At 42.5% G+C, this 17,769-nt stretch overlaps 2 protein-coding genes across 3 annotated transcripts in view; one reads left to right on the plus strand and one right to left on the minus strand.

The window, feature by feature from the left end:
• On the plus strand, positions 1–5,997 carry RAB33B (RAB33B, member RAS oncogene family). The gene is made up of 2 exons (XM_084856085.1): positions 1–454; positions 1,712–5,997. Exons 1-2 carry the CDS (start codon positions 221–223, stop codon positions 2,150–2,152), a joined length of 675 nt encoding a protein of 224 aa, XP_084712211.1. The 5' UTR covers positions 1–220; the 3' UTR covers positions 2,153–5,997.
• Positions 5,368–17,769, minus strand: part of LOC146343909 (uncharacterized) — a 23,790-nt gene continuing 11,388 nt past the window's right edge. The window contains exons 4-7 of one of the 2 annotated variants that reach the window (XM_084856086.1): positions 17,056–17,190; positions 14,710–14,856; positions 10,609–10,669; positions 5,368–10,487 (exon numbers count right to left, since the gene is read on the minus strand). In XM_084856086.1, the coding sequence (XP_084712212.1) occupies positions 10,384–10,487; positions 10,609–10,669; positions 14,710–14,856; positions 17,056–17,190 (447 nt within the window). In that variant the 3' untranslated portion in view covers positions 5,368–10,383. The remainder of the gene's footprint in view (positions 10,488–10,608; positions 10,670–14,709; positions 14,857–17,055; positions 17,191–17,769) is intronic. The other variant, XM_084856087.1, reaches the window with a different exon arrangement.

Consider the following 17,769-nt stretch of genomic DNA (forward strand, 5'->3'; position numbering starts at 1 on the left):
GGAGAAGGCGGGAACAGCGAGCACTCGGCGCTGAAGCTTCTCCCGCCGCCCGTCAAAGCCATGAGCGCGCGCGGCCAAAGGAAGTCCGAGGCGGCGGCAGCTGCTGCGCATGTGCGCGGACCTTCGTCCTCCCGCAGCGAAGCCCTCCGCCAGGTGGGCCAGAAGACTGACAGGCTGACTCGCTGACGCGGCGGCCGGGGGCCCCGCCTTGGGCTCGGCGATGGCGGCCGAGGTAGAGTCGTCGCTGGAGTTCAGCTTGTCCAGCAGCGGCACGGGGACGCTGCCCCCGGCGCGCTCCCGCATCTTCAAGATCATCGTCATCGGGGACTCGAACGTGGGGAAGACGTGCCTCACCTACCGCTTCTGCGCCGGCCGCTTCCCGGAGCGCACCGAGGCCACCATCGGGGTGGATTTCCGCGAGCGCGCCGTCGACATCGACGAGGAGCGAATCAAGGTGCGGCAGCCCGCCTTGCCCCCGGCGGCCCGCCAACTCACAGACGCGGTTTCAGCGAGGCCGTGTCACCCGCCGCGCTCCCGGGGCTGGCACAAGGTTCTCCCTTCCGCGCCGCCGCTCCCAACCCGGTGCCCTCCAGGTGTGTTGGACTGCAATGCCCAGCATCCTCAGCAGTGGCTAGCCCAGCACCTGGAGGATGTCAGGTTGGGAAAGGCTGCTTTAGTGCAAGGACAAGGCTTGGGGATAATTTTGTAGCAGAGTTGAAGCTATAGTTGTACCTGGTTTTTCTTTACTAAACCGAACAGTTTGTGCCATGCTGTTCAGGTATAACTAATTGACATCAACCTCTTCTGAATATCTGTTCATATTTAAGCAGATATGCAGTCTACTGGAATTAGAGGTTTCTTCTAATTGCTGTCCTTATAAAACACATTTCAGTTTTATATAAGCTTATTATCACCTACCTGATTAGTGATGACTAAAATTCATATTGCTTCTCATGACATTTATAATTCATGTCACAATGTGAAATTCTTGACAGACTCTTAGGACCTGGTTCACGCATCATGATGAACCATGGTATAATTTAATCATGGTTGAATCGTGGGTTGTCATTATATGTGAACCCGGAACTATGGGTTAACTATTGGATGTTAACCACAAACAACCCATAAAGAGAACCCGAGGTTTGTTGTAGGGTTGTGAACTCTGGGTTGTTTAAACCATGGTTTGTCATTACATGTGAACACAGATTTTTGGGTTGTTTCCCCCGATTACAGAGGCAGTGGGCAAGAGTGGTTAAAAAAAAAAGCTTCTTTATATGCCAGTTCTGCAAAGAGAGTTGGAATACAGGGAGTGAGTGGGTGAAGGAGGGAAAGGAACAGCCAAGGGACTGAGAAAACAAACCATGATTTTTTTGATTGTCTGCCAGACAAACCCTGGGTAGGGCAACAAACCATGGTTTAAATAAACCAGTACAAACGATGCCCATTTCTGAGTTGCAAATCTATACAAAAGACAGGTGTAAACATTTGAATTGGAAGTAACATCAACAACAGTGTTGAGAGGAAACTTCTTTTTAGAAATGTGTATTGTATTATTTTTTGGCTGAAATAGGATTGCCAAACATCCATCTTCCTTTAAAAAAAACTTTCTAAAAGACCCTCATGAAGAGAAATATGGCTTAGAAAAGCGTTAAAGTTAAAATTAATTCTTGTATCTTCTTTTCTTTTTTCATCCTCATCCATACTACTCTAGATTCAGCTCTGGGATACAGCAGGTCAAGAGCGATTCAGGAAAAGCATGGTACAGCACTATTACAGAAATGTACATGCAGTCGTGTTTGTATACGATATGACAAATCTTGCCAGTTTTCATAGCTTGCCGTTGTGGATCGAGGAGTGCAAGCAACACTTGCTCACCAATGATATACCCCGGATTTTGGTTGGAAACAAATGTGACCTGAGGAGTGCAATTCAGGTGCCTACGGACATGGCTCAGAAATTTGCTGACACTCATAGCATGCCGCTATTTGAAACTTCTGCTAAAAATCCTAATGACAGTGACCATGTGGAAGCCATATTTATGACACTGGCTCATAAGCTCAAGAGCCACAAGCCACTCATGCTTAGTCAGCCATCTGCTAACACAATTCACTTAGAACCTGCATCAAAACCTGCCATGACATGTTGGTGTTAACTTACAGTATTTTTGCAGTCATCACTTTGTTCTGTTTGGCAGTGCTTTAAGAGTGCGGTACTGGTGATGTTCCAGTTAGGAGGAATTATGTTGGATCTGCTGGTCATTGTCCTCAGCAAGATGTGTTCCATTCTTGCATTGCACTTTGTAAACTGTAGCATCTGAATTAATGAAGTGTAGCAGGAAATTAGATTTTTCAAGTGAAGCTTGATCCCTTGTCCCATTAAGGTAGTTTAGTTTTGAGATCTTTTCTCCACTAAACAAAGATAAATATGTATGTTAGGTAAAATTACTGATGCCTTTAGTATTCTATTTGAGCCGACCACACTGCTGTAAAACCCAAAACCCAAAGTGTAGTATGATTGATAATCTTAATAATTTGGCAAATGGATTAGTGAAATGTACATTCCTATTTCATGTTCTAATCAGTCCACTGGAAGGAAGACTCAACATTAGTGCTAGTGTTAGGAAGCCTCTTGCCTTTATCTCTTACTACTTTATTCTGAACTTTATAGATCCATGAATTACATAAGTAAATGATAATTCACAGTGTCTTTTCTTCTTTAAGTTGTGTTTTTATTGCCTTCATAGCATATTTCCATAGCTTTGCACTCCTCTTTACATATGAGAGAGATGTCTTCTTTACATATGAGAGAGATTCCAAGAGATGGAAATGACATTGGAAAAAACATCTAGGATTGTTCCACACTATCATGTTATATTTTGCAAGACAGAAGAAAATCATGTGACTCTAATGGAGCTTTGAAAATTTTAGCTAAATTAGATCGTATGTTGCTGCTGTAACCACAACAGTGTACATTCAATGGTGGAATTGCTCTGGAGATGGAGTCATCAGGAGGATTACCAGATCTTGTAGTTGAGAGTGTACCTATACCTTTAACAGCTCCAAGGCAGCACGAGAGGATGTAGCTATGGACATCCCACTTTGCTGCTCCACTGGGCCTTTTGTCTCTTCCCTTGCTGCCTGACATGGGGACAACTGGAGGTCAGGGGGTGAAGGGAAAGGTGAGTAACTGGGATAGGAGGAACTTCCCTCACTGCTTTGGAGCTTTTAAAAGATATATGTACATTCCAGAGGTTGAGACTGGCATCAGTCTATAGCCTTTGTATTCTTAACATTCTGACATTATTTATGGTGCACTGGTAGATTTGCAGCATTAGCAGTGACTTCTATACAGTATCCAAACTAGACAAAACTTGAGGCTTGATTCCAGGCAAAGATGTTCAGGATTGGGATGCAAGATTGTGAAGCAAACTTCAAGATGAAAGGGTTTAGGATTGCAGAGTTAATCTTACTAATATTCAGTGAATTGCAAATGTAGACTCATGTGAACAATATTGGAAGAATAAACATTAGCCTGTGTGGCTCGTTGGCTGGGCTGTATTTTGCTTTTAAAATACTCAGAAACAGCTTCACTTCAGTATCTGCAATATGTAAGCAAATTACTACTTATGTGCCTTGCCTGTTAAAATACAGAGGGGACAGTTTGTATCATCAGATAGTATTTTTTAAAATACATGAATAAAAGCAGCTGTCTTACATAGGTAGAGTTAGGAACAAATTAGTTGGAAGGACCTCTTCAGATCAATTTGAAGTATAAATTGTTTAGGATTGAATACATGACGGATCTGGCTTGGTGACTTTGCATCTTTCTTCCATCATAACTGCCCCCTCCCTCTTTCTTTCATTTCCCAAACCTATGAGAGCCATGCTGTTCATAACAAAGGTGCAAGAGGGTGGGCAGGCCTTCCTATGATCCTTGCATAACATGTAGTACTTGCAACAAATGCCAATTTAAGGCCTTCCGACACTGTGCTGTCACTGAATGGAAATCATGGTGCCAATTGTCATATCCTTGCACAGATAGACTTCCAGATATTCAGATACATTGTCACTAAGTAAGACCATCACCCCAGTAAAGAAATTACTAATGTGTATGAGTTTTCATTAACGAACTGAATTGATTAAATCTGCATGCATTTGTGCAGGAATAAAATTGTTCTGAGGGGGAAAAACATACGACTTTTGTTTTTAGATGATGCATGCATTTGTTGTACTTGGCACCATCTTAGAAAAGACATTCTCTCCCACATGAAAGAGAATGGGGATTCATGTTCATTTCATTTAATATTTGTACCCTGCTTTTCCTTTCATGAAGAAACCCAAAGCAGCTAACAATAACAGGAATGTTATCTTCTTAAAATGGTGCCTACTACTTTATGGTTTAATCTGCTATTTGATGTGATTAATTTAAATATAACTGAATTGCACAAGAGTTGGTCTTGGCTCTCAGTTCTTCAATACTATTAACGGGTAGTGCAATCCTTTTGCTCCTCATTCTTTATTTATGGAACTGATATTTCAGATGTGTCCTAGATTTCACATTAGGTTATGTGCAACCTTTTGGTCATATGAAAAGGGAAAGTAAGCCATGGAACTCAAGTCACTGTTGGATTTTATTCAAAGGAAATTGAATATCAGTATTCTATGTTAATACTTAAAGAACAACTTTCTAAATGTATTTTACACTATATCCACTGTACTGCTCTGGAAAAACGACATTTGAGTGTCTTATCTAGCTTTTAACCTTGGCCATAATATGACTGAAGGCAGAACAAGTTAAGTGTAATTACCAGACAATAGAAAAAATAGGCATTTTGTTGCAGATTAGTACAGTGAAGTATAAAATAGTAGCTTATAGGTTTAGGAATCTATATTGATTGCACCTTAAACAGAGTAAAATGCAGGGAGCACAATCCATGTGCACAGTGGGCCAAATATACAAGTGGATTTTGACCAGAATTTTTAGATAGTCTTTTCTTTTTCTCTGCTTATCACTACAACCGTAACAGGATTTTCTTGTTTAGTTTTTATACAGTACTTGAAAAAGGGATTAAAAAATCTGCTCTAAACCTTAATATTAATTTGGTTTACATACCTTCCAGGAAATTTTTAATGCTAAGTGTCTTCAATGATTTTTAATAGAATCATAGAATAGTAGGGTTGGAAGGGGCCTACAAGGCCATCGAGTCCAACCCCCCGCTCAATGCAGGAATTCAAGTCAGAGCATCCCTGACAAATGGCTGTCCAGCCTCGTCTTGAAGGCCTCCAGTGTGGGAGAGCCCACCACCTCCCCAGGTAATCGGTTCCGTTGTCGTATTGCTCTTACAGTCAGGAAAGGAATAAAGGAAAGCTCTTTAAACATTTTTTCAAATCTGGTTTACACTCCTCTTTAGAGGACTCACCTGTTTACTTTTGGATTAAGAATATGAAGTAAAGGATATATTTGAATGCAAACATAATAGTACCACATGTCTGTAAATTTTATCATCTCTTAAAACAAGCACAAAGATGCATGGTTCTGTAATCACAATGAATGGGAAGTTGCAGAAGAATAAGGCTGCAGTCCTATGCACATTTACCTGACAGTAAGTCGTGGTGAATTCAGTGTGGCTTCTTTGTAAACATGCATAGGATTGCACTGTCAGTCACGGAGGTGCAAGATGATAAAGACGTCATTAACTCCTGATATCATGAACCTGTGAAATGGTTATTTTGACACTAATAGTATATAATTGTTTTGTCATAAAATACTGTAACATAACATTTGGCTGTGTCATATTTTCAGCACTAGTTATTTTGATAATATTATCACATACAGAATGTTAATCCTCAGTGCTTCCCAATGTAATAATGCTTTACCCCCAAATGTCAATTTCGAAATGTCAGTTTTTACCCTTCGAAAACAAAATGAAGGATTTTTGTATGTCTGTCAAAATAACCACACTGTGCCACTGTCTTAAATTAATAAATGCTAGCAAATAAAATTCTTGTCTCAATTTTTTCCACAGTATTTGGCTGTCAGCTGGTATGCGTAAAGGACATTTTGGTATGACACTAAAAGGATTCTGAAGGTTGAATTCAATTTAGTCAACTTGTTAAGTATAAAGATTATACAGTCTATCAATGCATTAAAGACAAATCACATACTAAACATAGGTCATATAATATGGTTAATTGTTAAGTGAACGTAAAGACAGCATAGTATAAGTATGAGAACGACTCCATAGCAATGTATGTTTTTTACATTTCTTTTTACTGTTAGCCACCCTGAGTGTATTTACACTTAAGACAGGGATATAAAACAATCAAAACAGTAAAGATAGCAATTAACCATAAGTTAATAATTAAATTACAGCAGAAGTTACAAAAGTATCATAGGATTAAAACCATAGCAGTGGATTAAAAGCAACTTCAGCTATTGTTTTAAAAGATCTGGAAAAATAAAGTCTTCGACCAGTGTCAAAAGGATAAAAAGAGTAGGAGCCAGGTGATTCCCTGGGGAGAACATTCCAAAAATGGGGCAACATTTTAGAAAGTGGGGGTACCCATAGGTGGACCTCCAGTGATCACAGTGCATGGGCAGGTACATGGAGGAGATAGTCCTTAAAATACTTTATTCCATAATTCATCAGAGTCATCAAACATTTAAAGACAATCTGAAATAATAGTTCTTAAGACTCAATAAAACACCCAAGGAGGAGGTTTTGTGGATCTCTTGGAAGAGAATTCTGGAGCATCAGAGTTGTTACTAAAAAGGCCCTGCTCCTAGCGGAGGCCAGTCAAGCCTCCATACAAGATGGAACTTTGAACAGGGCTTCATTAGACATAATCAAGGACTGGGGGGTGGGGCTCACACTTAAGTTATTCCAGTAAGGTTGATATGTGCTCCTTGAATACTCAACTCGTTTTCTCTGTACCACTTTCAAAGCTGCATGATAGTTTTTTCTGTCAACCTTTTATAGGGGGAGAGAGATTGAGATGAAAATCTGTAGAAGAAGCCAGCTGCAAATTGCAGATTTTATTTTTAATGGGTCTAATGGTATGGAAAAGTAGGTTTATTTGTCTTTGTGCCCAGTTGTAGAAGCATGGTTAAAGGGGAAAATGTGAGAGGTTTTTCTGAAATAAAGTAGAATGTTTTTCCCTAGCGGGAAAAAATACTGCAGTCAGTGTTTGCAGGAAAATATTTTAAGCGATATCATGGATAACTAGCAGCTAAGTCATCCTTGTCTTGAATAAAGGATAGCAAAGATTTGTAGATGCCTACAGTGATCTTTTAAGCCAGGGATTCAAAAGCTCTTAAAACCCAAGGGCCAAATTCCATTTTGGAGAAGCTTTCAGAGGTGGTATTCCAGTGATGGGTGGGTCTGAAGGCAAAAGGGATGGGGCCAAAAATACCAGCATATTTTACTGGTTGGTATTACCAGTAATGAAGCCTTAGGAGAAGCATTTCAACCTTTTGGAATGGGGGAAAAACTGCACAAAACCCAGGAAACTACCAAATGATAGGTGGTCAGGGGAAAGGGGGTGTGGCAATCTGGGGACCCCAGGAGAGCCAGATTGAGACCCCAGGCCTGAAGTCTTGCACCCCTGTTTTAACCTCTAGCTATTCTACGCTGTGCACAATTATTACAAGTAGTTTCTTCTGGAAATATATTCAACAAAATAGCCAAATTCTACCCCAGATTTGGATTCACACAGGACTGACACTACCTTTATACGCAAGAGGAGTTTGTTAAACAAGCTTCTGTAACAACTGAATATATAGATACAGCTTGATGTCAAGCACTGACGAGCACTTTACAATGTCATGGAGAGATTAAATTGTTCCACATGGCAGCTCTTATTTCATATTAAGCTTGCCATGGAAGGCAGGCATTATTTCAGTACAAACGTCCAAGAGAGAAGTTTGTGGTAGTATGACTATTTCCCGTGGTGTTCTATAGTATGTAATCAAGTGGGATCTGCAACAAAATGTTACAGTCCGGAGTGCAAGCAAGCTGCCATTTGGTTTACACCTTTGTATTTGGACAGGTTCGGGGCCTATGAGGCCTCTGGCATTCAGCCTTCCTTGTCTGAAGCAGAGGACAGTGGGGGTGGCCTCCAAAGCAAGCAATACAACATGGGGTTAGCGCCCCCCCCCCCACTCCCCCTGCTATACTGCCAGCCTCAACCTGAGCCTCACTGTGGTGCTATACAGGATTAATAGAGATTTCTGGTCTGGCTGTGCAGAAAGATGTTTAGGTAGCTCACAACCAGAGCTGAATACAGTGGAGAAAGGGCGGGTTACCTGTCTACTTCCCAGCCTGCCTGGGAGAGTTCCTTGTTCTAACTTATTGAAGAAGCCAGTGATGCAGCTACGGCTGGACCTCAGCAGCCCAGAGGTGTGTGCAGATGGCCACGAGGAGCAGCAGGTGATGGGGCAGTGGCAAACAAGCCGAGCATCAGCACCTGGGCCAGAATGGGCATGCCAGGGCCAAGCGATGCTGACACAGCTTGTTGCAGCATCCTTCTTCTTTAAAAATTCTATATTTGGGGTGGCTGGTCAGGCATGTATATATAATTACAGATGCTCATTTTATTAATTTTGAGTAAATGCAAAGCCGCCCATGCTCAGAGTATTTCTTTTTTTTAAATCAGGATTGGCAAATAGGGTTGCCATTTTGCTCTTATCAGGAATGTAGAAGCAGTTGTAAAGAATGGAAAGGGGTGGGGGACAGAAGAGAAATGCTAGTTGTGCGCTTTACAACCGAAGCAATATGCCTGGCTGTCTAAACCCTTCTCACTCCAAGGCCATTAAGTTCAGGGTCTAAAACTTACCTAGCTGCACTACTGAAAGGGACCGATTTTTTCTCTTATTGTTACCTTTGTTGAATGAAAGGCTCTTAGTCATTTCAGGGCTTTTAACTAACATTCTGTTCCTATGGAAGGGGTTCTGCAAATGTGCAGTCTTCAGGGAAAGGCCCCCCTCCCCCCTTGGTATAAAGTGCATTTTAAAAAAATTCTATTTTCTGCATATCTGGGGAGTTCCCCACATGTGGAGAAACCCCCTAACCTTGTGGGTTGGTGCTGGTTTCCTTGTTCGACAGCCCTGCTGGTTGATACAGAGCCACCAATTTGTTATTAGACAAAATTATTCAAAACAAGTACTTCATGCTTAAATCCTACCATATTGATTCGTAAGCTGTATTTCTGTTCAATCAAATAGTTTCTCATGTGAGTTTATTATAGGCCTTCAAAATAAATACTGTCCCTTATAAACAAAAGGGCCCATGCCGTTCCCTTTAGAAAACTGTAGAATTAACATGCTTGCAATAAGAGTCCTGTTGCCATCGTGGGTGTGTTATTCCATGTTGTCTACTTCACATTTCTCTTTGCCCGTAGGGGTCCTGATATGAGTGTAAGTGCTTCCTTCCTGGGATGATTGACTTTTGCAGGACAGGGAAGAGAGCCCAGTCAATCTTATGAAAAAGAAAGCTGGGTAACTTGCAGGGAGGAGAGGAAAACTGAGATGATGATATGGCATAAAATAGCAGTGGATAGTTGCATTCTCTCCCCCTCTCCAAGAAAAGTAGATGTTCACTGAAAAATTGAAAATCAGTTAATGAGTCTACACATGACTATGTAAGTCAGCTACGACTAAACAAAGTGTTATAAAGCTTCCTGCCTAATAACCTGAAGGAGATTTTAATTTGGGCTAGGCAACTACACACATGGTTATTGAAAAGTCTTGTCTGTTGTTGGCATTATGTACCTATTCAGCTTTTAAAAAATGAATCAATAGAAGAGGAGCGATGTTCAAGATGAGACACATTCTAGTTAATTTCTTTAGAACACATTATGTAGAATATGATCATCTAAACTCTCTTTAATGAGGCACTAATTCCATCCAAGAACTAAGTACGTAAATGCCAATGGGAAAATGGTAACATGGGGTAGACTCCATTGACTTCCTCTTTCCCCTTTCTGTAGCTTTCTGTGTTGCCAGTGAAATCAATTGTCATGCAGAATCTTCTCTCTATTCTGATATGTTTCCAACACAGCAAAGGAATCTCCATATGGAAGATTCCTCCATACAGATCTCCATTGCTGACTCAAGGGATGCTTATTATTATTAATGATCATTATAATAAATCTGTTATATAGCATGTCTCATTTATAAACATTATGGGACTAAATGAAAATCTTTATGTAGATTGGATGTGGTTTATTGGCTGTATAGAAAATAGCTCAGCTGTCCTGAAACTTTCAGGAAGTTCTTTTTTGGAGAGTCAGTAGTTTTTAAATTATCTTTTAAAGAATTGTTCAGACCTTTCAATAACATTCTTAAGTTATAAAGAGTCTCTTAAAAGCAAATTCTGAAATACATTTAAGTCATTCTGATATATGGAGGAGGTTTGGTCATTTCATCATCTGCTTCCACGTTTAAATCTGGACATTGTACTGGACAGTTAAACATTCTATCTGCTTGACCTAGAATGGAAAACATAGAATGAACATAAGTTACTTACACCAAATCATCTTCACATATTCACACTTAACTAATTTAGTTAGTAACTCCAAAATGAATGTAAAGAAGGAGAGACCTACATACCAGGTGAAATACAAATTAATTCAGTCGTTTGCAGCTGGTCTTCATTAGATTGTAGCCATTCCTAAGAGTGAGAGCATGAGAATGCTAAAATAGGCTTACATGAGAATCACACTGATGCCCAGGTTTAAACATAAACCTAGTATTTAATTGCACTTCACATTTCGGTTAACGAAAGGCAATTCCATTATAATAAAAATAAAACACGAAGACTGATAAGAAACTCAACAGTCAAACAGGTCATACAGTTCAATAAAAAGCTATTAAATCATACTGGCCTGCCCATGTCTTAAGATCTCCAAATCGAGAGAGGCTATGAAGAGGGCCTTTTTAGTAGTGGCACCCAGCTTTGCACCTGCTAAAGAGGTGTTTGCTTTAGTAGCCTTTAGATGCCAGGTTAAAGTGTTCTTGTTTATGTACCAAGGCATTTAAAATCTATATAATGCTTGTGCATTGTTCTGTGGCTTTGTTTGCACCCTCTTATTATGTTTTCATGATATCATGATATTGATATTGTTTTTATTGTACACTGCCCAGTTTCAATTATGCTGTAACATTAGGTGCTCATAGATTATTTATTTCTTTTCAAAGGACAGTTCAATGTGCCATGTCAATAAAATATTTTGGAAAAGTTTATGTACTGAGGCTGAGTGGCAGATGCTGGCGGAGCGCTAGGGGCAGGCCATGCCGGGTAAGGGGAACAGGGGAGAGATGTGTAATATCTGTCCCTTGTTCCAGGCCTGTCCAGAGCTGAAAGATGGCTCGGGGATGCGTGTCTCCATCCTCTGGCCTTCATCTGCCGCTGTGTAATGCCAGGTCTGTTGCCCATAAAACCTCTCTCATCCATGACATGATTCTGGATGAGGATGCGCACCTGGCATGTATTATGGAGACCTGGCTAGATGGGGCCGCTGCTCCCGCTCTTGTGGCCATTTGCCCAGCTGGATTTTCATATGTGCAGCAGCTGAGAACTGGAGGTCAAGGGGGGGGAGTGGCTGAAATCTACCGAGGGTCCTTGGTCCTCACCAGACTCCCTCTCCGGGAGACCAGGGTTGCTGACTGCATGTACTGGAGGTTGGGTCCAAAGCGCAGTTTGAGGATTCTGCTCATATAATGCCCACCCCGGTGCATGACAGACTCCCTGGCTGAGGTGCTTGAGGTGGTCTCTGATGTGCGTGTGCAGTCCCCTAATTTATTGGTGTTGGGGGACTTCAACGTACATTCAGAGGCCATCCTTGTGGGGACACCTCAGGACTTCATGGAGACCATGGCTTCCTGGGAGCTGCATCCTATTCCAACTGAGCCCACCATGTAGCGGGTCATGTGTTAGACCTTGTGTTTGTTTTTGGAAAGGTGGGGAGTGATCTGGAAATTGGGGGTATACCCACCACTCCCTTGTCATGGTCAGATCACTACCTGGTGGAGTTGGACTTCTTGGTTCCACAACCCCTCTGCAGCGGTGGAGGACCCATTAAGATGGTCTGCCCCAGGAGTTTCATGGATCCAAATGGATTCCTGACTGCACTTGGGGATTCTTTGGAGCATGCAAATGGTTGCTTGGTCGAGACCCTGGTGGATGGCTCCAGGTGGCTCCAAGATGCCCTCTCCCCCTGAACAGAGCTCAGACTGCACCATGGTTCACCCCTTGGTTGTGAGCTCTGAAGGAGGAGGTGAGACAGCTAGAGCATTGGTGGTGGAAATCTCGCTCCGAAGACAATTGGACACAGGTTGAGCTGTAGCTTTAGCCTGCCACGTGGCGATAAGAGTAGCAAAAAAGATTTTTTATGCTGCCTCTATCGTGTCTGCAGAGTGCTGTCCCAGGAGTTTGTTGCAATTGGTCCAGAAACTGGTTGGTCCAGTTGTTCCGGAACCAACAGAACATTCTAAGGCCTCCTGTGATGAGTTTGCAAAGCACTTTGTGGATAAAATTGACCAGATCAGGAATGCTATTCCGTGTGCTGTGGATACAGTTAGTGAATGAGGGATGGCCAGTGGCAGACTGGTTGTGTGGGATCAGTTCCAGCTCCTTCCTTCTGAGAAAGTGGGCAAGGTGCTTTCAAAGTTGACCACCTGCTTACTCAATCCTTGCCCATCTTGGCTCATTATGAGCAGCAGGGAGAGACTTAGGGAGGGGATCAAGGAGGTGGTGAATGCCTCCCTTGAGGAGGGATTGATGCCATCAGACCTCAAGGAGGCGATGATAAGACCACTGTTAAAGAAGCTCTCCTTGGATTCCCAAGACTTGAACAACTTTCATCCAGTCTCAAATCTGCCATTTTGGGGCAAGGTGATTGAGCGAATGGTGGCGTTGCACTTGCAGGCACACTTGGAAGAAGCCAATTATCTGGATCCATTTCAGTTAGGCTTCAGACCTGGGCATGGGATAGAAACGGTCTTGGTCACCTTGGTGGATGATATGGGGAAGGCTCTGGATAGGGGCAAATGCTCCTTCCTTGTTCTCCTCAATCTCTCAGCAGCTTTTGATACTGTTGACCACGGTATCCTCCTGGACTGCCTGGAGGGGTTGGGCATAGGGAACACTATATTACGGTGGTTATGTTCCTTCCTCTCTGGCAGGTACCAGAAGGTAGCTCTGGGGGAGGAGACTTCAGACCCTTGGCTGCTCACTTGCGGGGTGCCACAGGGTTCTATTCTCTCCCCGATGCTATTTAACATCTGTGTGAAGCTGCTGGGCGCTATCATCAGGAGGTTTGGGGTGCAGTGTCACCAATATGTAGATGACACACAACTCTACCTCTCATTTAAATCCTCGCCAAGGTTGGCTGTAGAAACCCTGTCCAAGTGTCTGGAGTCAGTGAGTGGCTGGATGGAAAGGACTAAGCTGAAACTGAATCCTGACAAAACTGAAGTACTTTTGGTGGGAGACAAGGGGAGATGGGGGATGTTGAATTGGTGTTCAATGGGGTGAGGCTGCCCCTGAAGGACCAGTCCGCAGTCTGGGGCTCATTTTAGACTCCCAGCTTTCCATGGAGGCTCAGGTGTCAGCCGTGAGCTGGATGGCGCTGTACCAACTCCATCTGATGTGGCGGCTGCACCCCTACCTCCCTAACCATCTGCTCCCATCAGTAGTTCATGCCCTGGTTTCCTCTCACCTAGACTACTGTAATGCACTCTATGTGGTGTTACCCTTGAGGACAGTTCAGAAGTTGCAGCTGGTGCAGAACGCGGCAGCCCGCCCAATTAAAAGCCACAGTCGGCAAGGCCACATCACTCCAATGGTGAAGGAGTTGCACTGGTTACCAGTTGTTTTCTGGGCCAAATTCAAGGTGTTGTCACTGACCTTTAAAACCCTATATGGTTCCGGCCCAGTCTATCTTAAGGAGCACCTCCAACAACACCAAGCACACTGCTCAACAACTTCGGCCTCGGAAGGCCTTCTGTCTGTCCCATCAACCAGGACAGCTAGGCTGGTGAGGACTAGGGAGAGGGCCTTTTCTGTGGTGGCCTCCACTCTGTGGAATTCCCTCCCTAGTGACCTCTGCCATGCCCCCTCTTTGATGAGCTTCTGCCAGGCTTTGAAAACCTGGCTGTTCAGGCAGGCATTTGGGGTGGGTTAGGGTTTTTTGGAGCACCGTTGTTTTGTTCACTTGAGTATGTAAATTTGTTGTATTTTGTGTTGTTATTTGTATTGTACGCTGCCTAGAGTGGCCGGGTAGCTGGCCAGATGGGCAGCTAATAAATCTAATAATAAATCTTTAATGAGCTTCTGTCGTGCATTAAAAACGTGGTTGTTCAGGCAGGCATTTGGGGTAGGTTAGGATATTTTAGAAAACATTTTTATTGTAGAATTTTATTGTTTTAAACTGTTTTATTATACGCTGTACATCGCCCAGAGTGGCTGGGTGACCAGCCAGATGGGCGATTAATAAATTTAATAATAAATAATAATAAACAAACAAACAAGCAAACAAACTACCCCATGTGTTCATTTTGGGTATGACTGTTTGAACTGGGGTAGGGAAATATGACAACTTCAAAATGAGGAAGTTATCCAAAATTCTTCCTACAGAATCATAAATGGGGTTTCTCCCCAATACAAAATAACTGAAGACATCAGTGCTTAATGATGATATTGCTACTTACAAGTCCAGTAACACTGTCATAGCATGAACAACATGGAAGACTTCGGCAGCCCACATAAGCAATAATCAGCACAGTAAAAACACTACAAATAGATACAACTAGCATTGTGATGTTGGCTCCTTCTACAAATTTATCAAGGAGAAATACCTGCAACACAAAATATAGAAAATCTGCATAGTTTATCAAAATAAGTTTAATTCAGCCTTAGTTGCTGTTGTTTTAAATAGCAAAAATATTTACTATTAGGTAGTTTTAAAAGATCTATTCTTCTTTTGAATATCAGAAGATCACACCAAAAATCTTTTCAAATTGTGATGTTCTAGTCTGCTCTTTGTCTTGAGAAAACAATGAAAGCACTTTGTAAAATTACTGCTGTAGAGGAGAATACACTGAGAACCCAGTTATAAAAATCTTTCTTGCCATAACTCTAAAAAACTAATGATATTACATCACTCCTTGTTTTTTATTTCAAATTTGTTTTTGTTTTCAAAATTGTTCTCTTTCAGTTTCTGAAAGCTATTCATGTTCACAAATGATGGATTTCAGAATAAGGCTGCAATCCTGTACCCAATTACCTGAGAGGAAGCCTTATTGAACTCAGTGGGGCTTGCTTCTGAGTAGGCATGTATAGGATTGCACTGAAAAAGGTGTTTTTAGCATCACTTGTAATTGGCAGTCTTCCTTTTTCAAAAAAAAAAAATTGTCACAAGTGTAAAACACAATTAAATATTGATGTCAGTCCGGATATAGTCTCGTGCCACAGTGCAAGGATGGCAAGAAAGTGCTCGGACATATGTATCTATAGAGGAGTGTGGATGGACATTCAGAACTGCCATCCACACCACTGGATGGATGTATTTCCTTCACCTGTACTTTATGTCCCTGGATGCTCATCATCTGCATCCAGCCTGCATGTAATACATTAGATGATATGTGTAGATCACTCTTGATGGTTTGGGGCAGTTAGATACAGTTTGCTTCTTATCTCATAAGAACATAAGAAGAGCCCTGCTGGATCAGACCAAGGGTCCATCTAGTCCAGCATTCTGTTCACACAGTGGCCAACAGCTGTCGACCAGGAAACCACAAGCAGGACATGAGTGCAACAGCAGCCTCCCGCCAATGTTCCCCAGCAACTGATGTTTGTAGACATACCGCCTCTGGTACTGGAGGTAGCACATAGCCATCAAGACTAGTAGCCATTCTCATATGCAATTAATAGTGGTGATGAGGTGTGAGGGATCGGCAGGGCTCACTGTCTCTTACCCAGAATCCTGCAGGCCCATCACAGCATTGCCAGGGCGCCCCTCACCCTTCCAGAGGCTGGCAGCTATGCCAGAGCAGCGGCAAGCAGCAACAGTCCAAAGGAATAGCAACGCCAGCCGGCACATGCTCAAGGCCTGGGATGATCACTGTGATAAGATTCACCTGGAAGAGGCAGGAGGGGAGGAGGATGATTAGGGGGGGATGACTGGGGGGGAAGTGGGCAGACACTGGACAAAAAGCAGGAGAAAGCGATAGAGGGAGAGGAGGGGGAGAAGAGACGTGGGTGGAGACCAACAGAGACCCCAAAAGCAGGAGAGAGAGACGCAAGCCAGGCGTGAGGAACAGTGTTTTACCTGGGAAATGCCAAACTCCACTCCTCAGGGGCGGCCTCATCTATCTGGGAGAGAAGAGCTCTACCCCCCTGCCTTCATTGCTCCCTTAAGAGCAAGGTACAAAATGGCTACACTGGACTTCCCCGCTCAAGATTGGAGGAGTCAGCGTTTTCCCCGGGAAAGATACTGGGATGCAACAGCAGAGAAAGATTTAGCAGCTGTGGGCACCGCATTTGGCAGAGACAAACTGTGGGAGGATTATTTATCTGCCCGGTGTCGGTCCCTGCCATAGGTGAAGGTGGAGAGAATTCTGCGAATGAATGAGTGATTCCCCAATTGTTTTACTTTCTGTTGGAAGGCTACCAGTGTTGTAACCAGGAGAGACTTTCTTATTACACTTTTCAGTTAAAGCATATTTCTAGCTGCTGTGTCTCTGATGAAGTCCATGGGCCAAGAAGGTTTTGAGGTGCCTTTGCCCCCAGACCCGCTCACAGGAGGGGAGAAAAAACACATTATACCTGTTCAGTTCCATCTAGTAGCGGAGCACAATGCTTATCCAATGCTTGGTGTTGAACGAAATTCAATAGGGGATAAAGGGTGCAGGGCTGTTTGGTATGTACTTGCTATGCCTTTTCATTAGCAATGGCACACAAAGCATATGAGCTATAATAATTAGTGAGCAACACTTACAAAAGAGCAGGAACTTAGTGGAGCACATTTGTCACAATGTACAATGTTTGATACTTACTTTTACTGGATGATTAGAGGGCACATCATTGAACCCCTTGTATTTTTCACCATACTCTAATGTTATAGAGGCATAGACAATTACAAGCAGAGTAGTGAAACAGGAAAATATAGAAGCAATGATCATTGCATTCACCTGTGCAAAAGACAAGAACAGAAGGCAGAAATGAAATACAAGTGTGTGTTTTTTTTACAAGAAATAAAATTGTGTCTCAATAGTAAATACTCAAGCATACCCAAGTATGCTTCAAATGCCATCTTAGTACCCTTGCCACTCACCTTTGCACCCTGCAGTGATTTTATTGATTTTCCAAAGGAAGATGGAGATAAGTGAAACATATCTTCAAAATACAACGTCTGGAGTGTGAGCATGAACCAGCCAAAATTAAACACACAAGCTTAACTTTCCCACTGATTTCATTGAGACTCAACTTGCTTTACTGTGGCTATAATTCATCCGGTTTTTAAGGGAGTTTGTATAGGAATGCAGAAGTGTTTGCCTTTTTTAAGCTTATTCCCACACAGACCTACTTGGCAGCAAGCTCCATCTAAATTGATGGCACTTACTTACAAGCGATCAGGATGCTAGGAAGAATATATTGCAAAACCTAATTGAAACAGCAAATACTGAACAAAGATGTCCATGGGGATTTGGGCAATCAACAACAGGAATGTTACCAGGGCAGCTGAAAAGCTAGGCAGATACTATAGATAG

The sequence above is a fragment of the Heloderma suspectum genome, chromosome 5, assembly GCF_057233095.1.
Source record: "Heloderma suspectum isolate Gila_16-S chromosome 5, 16-S_ref, whole genome shotgun sequence".
NCBI lineage: Eukaryota > Metazoa > Chordata > Lepidosauria > Squamata > Helodermatidae > Heloderma > Heloderma suspectum.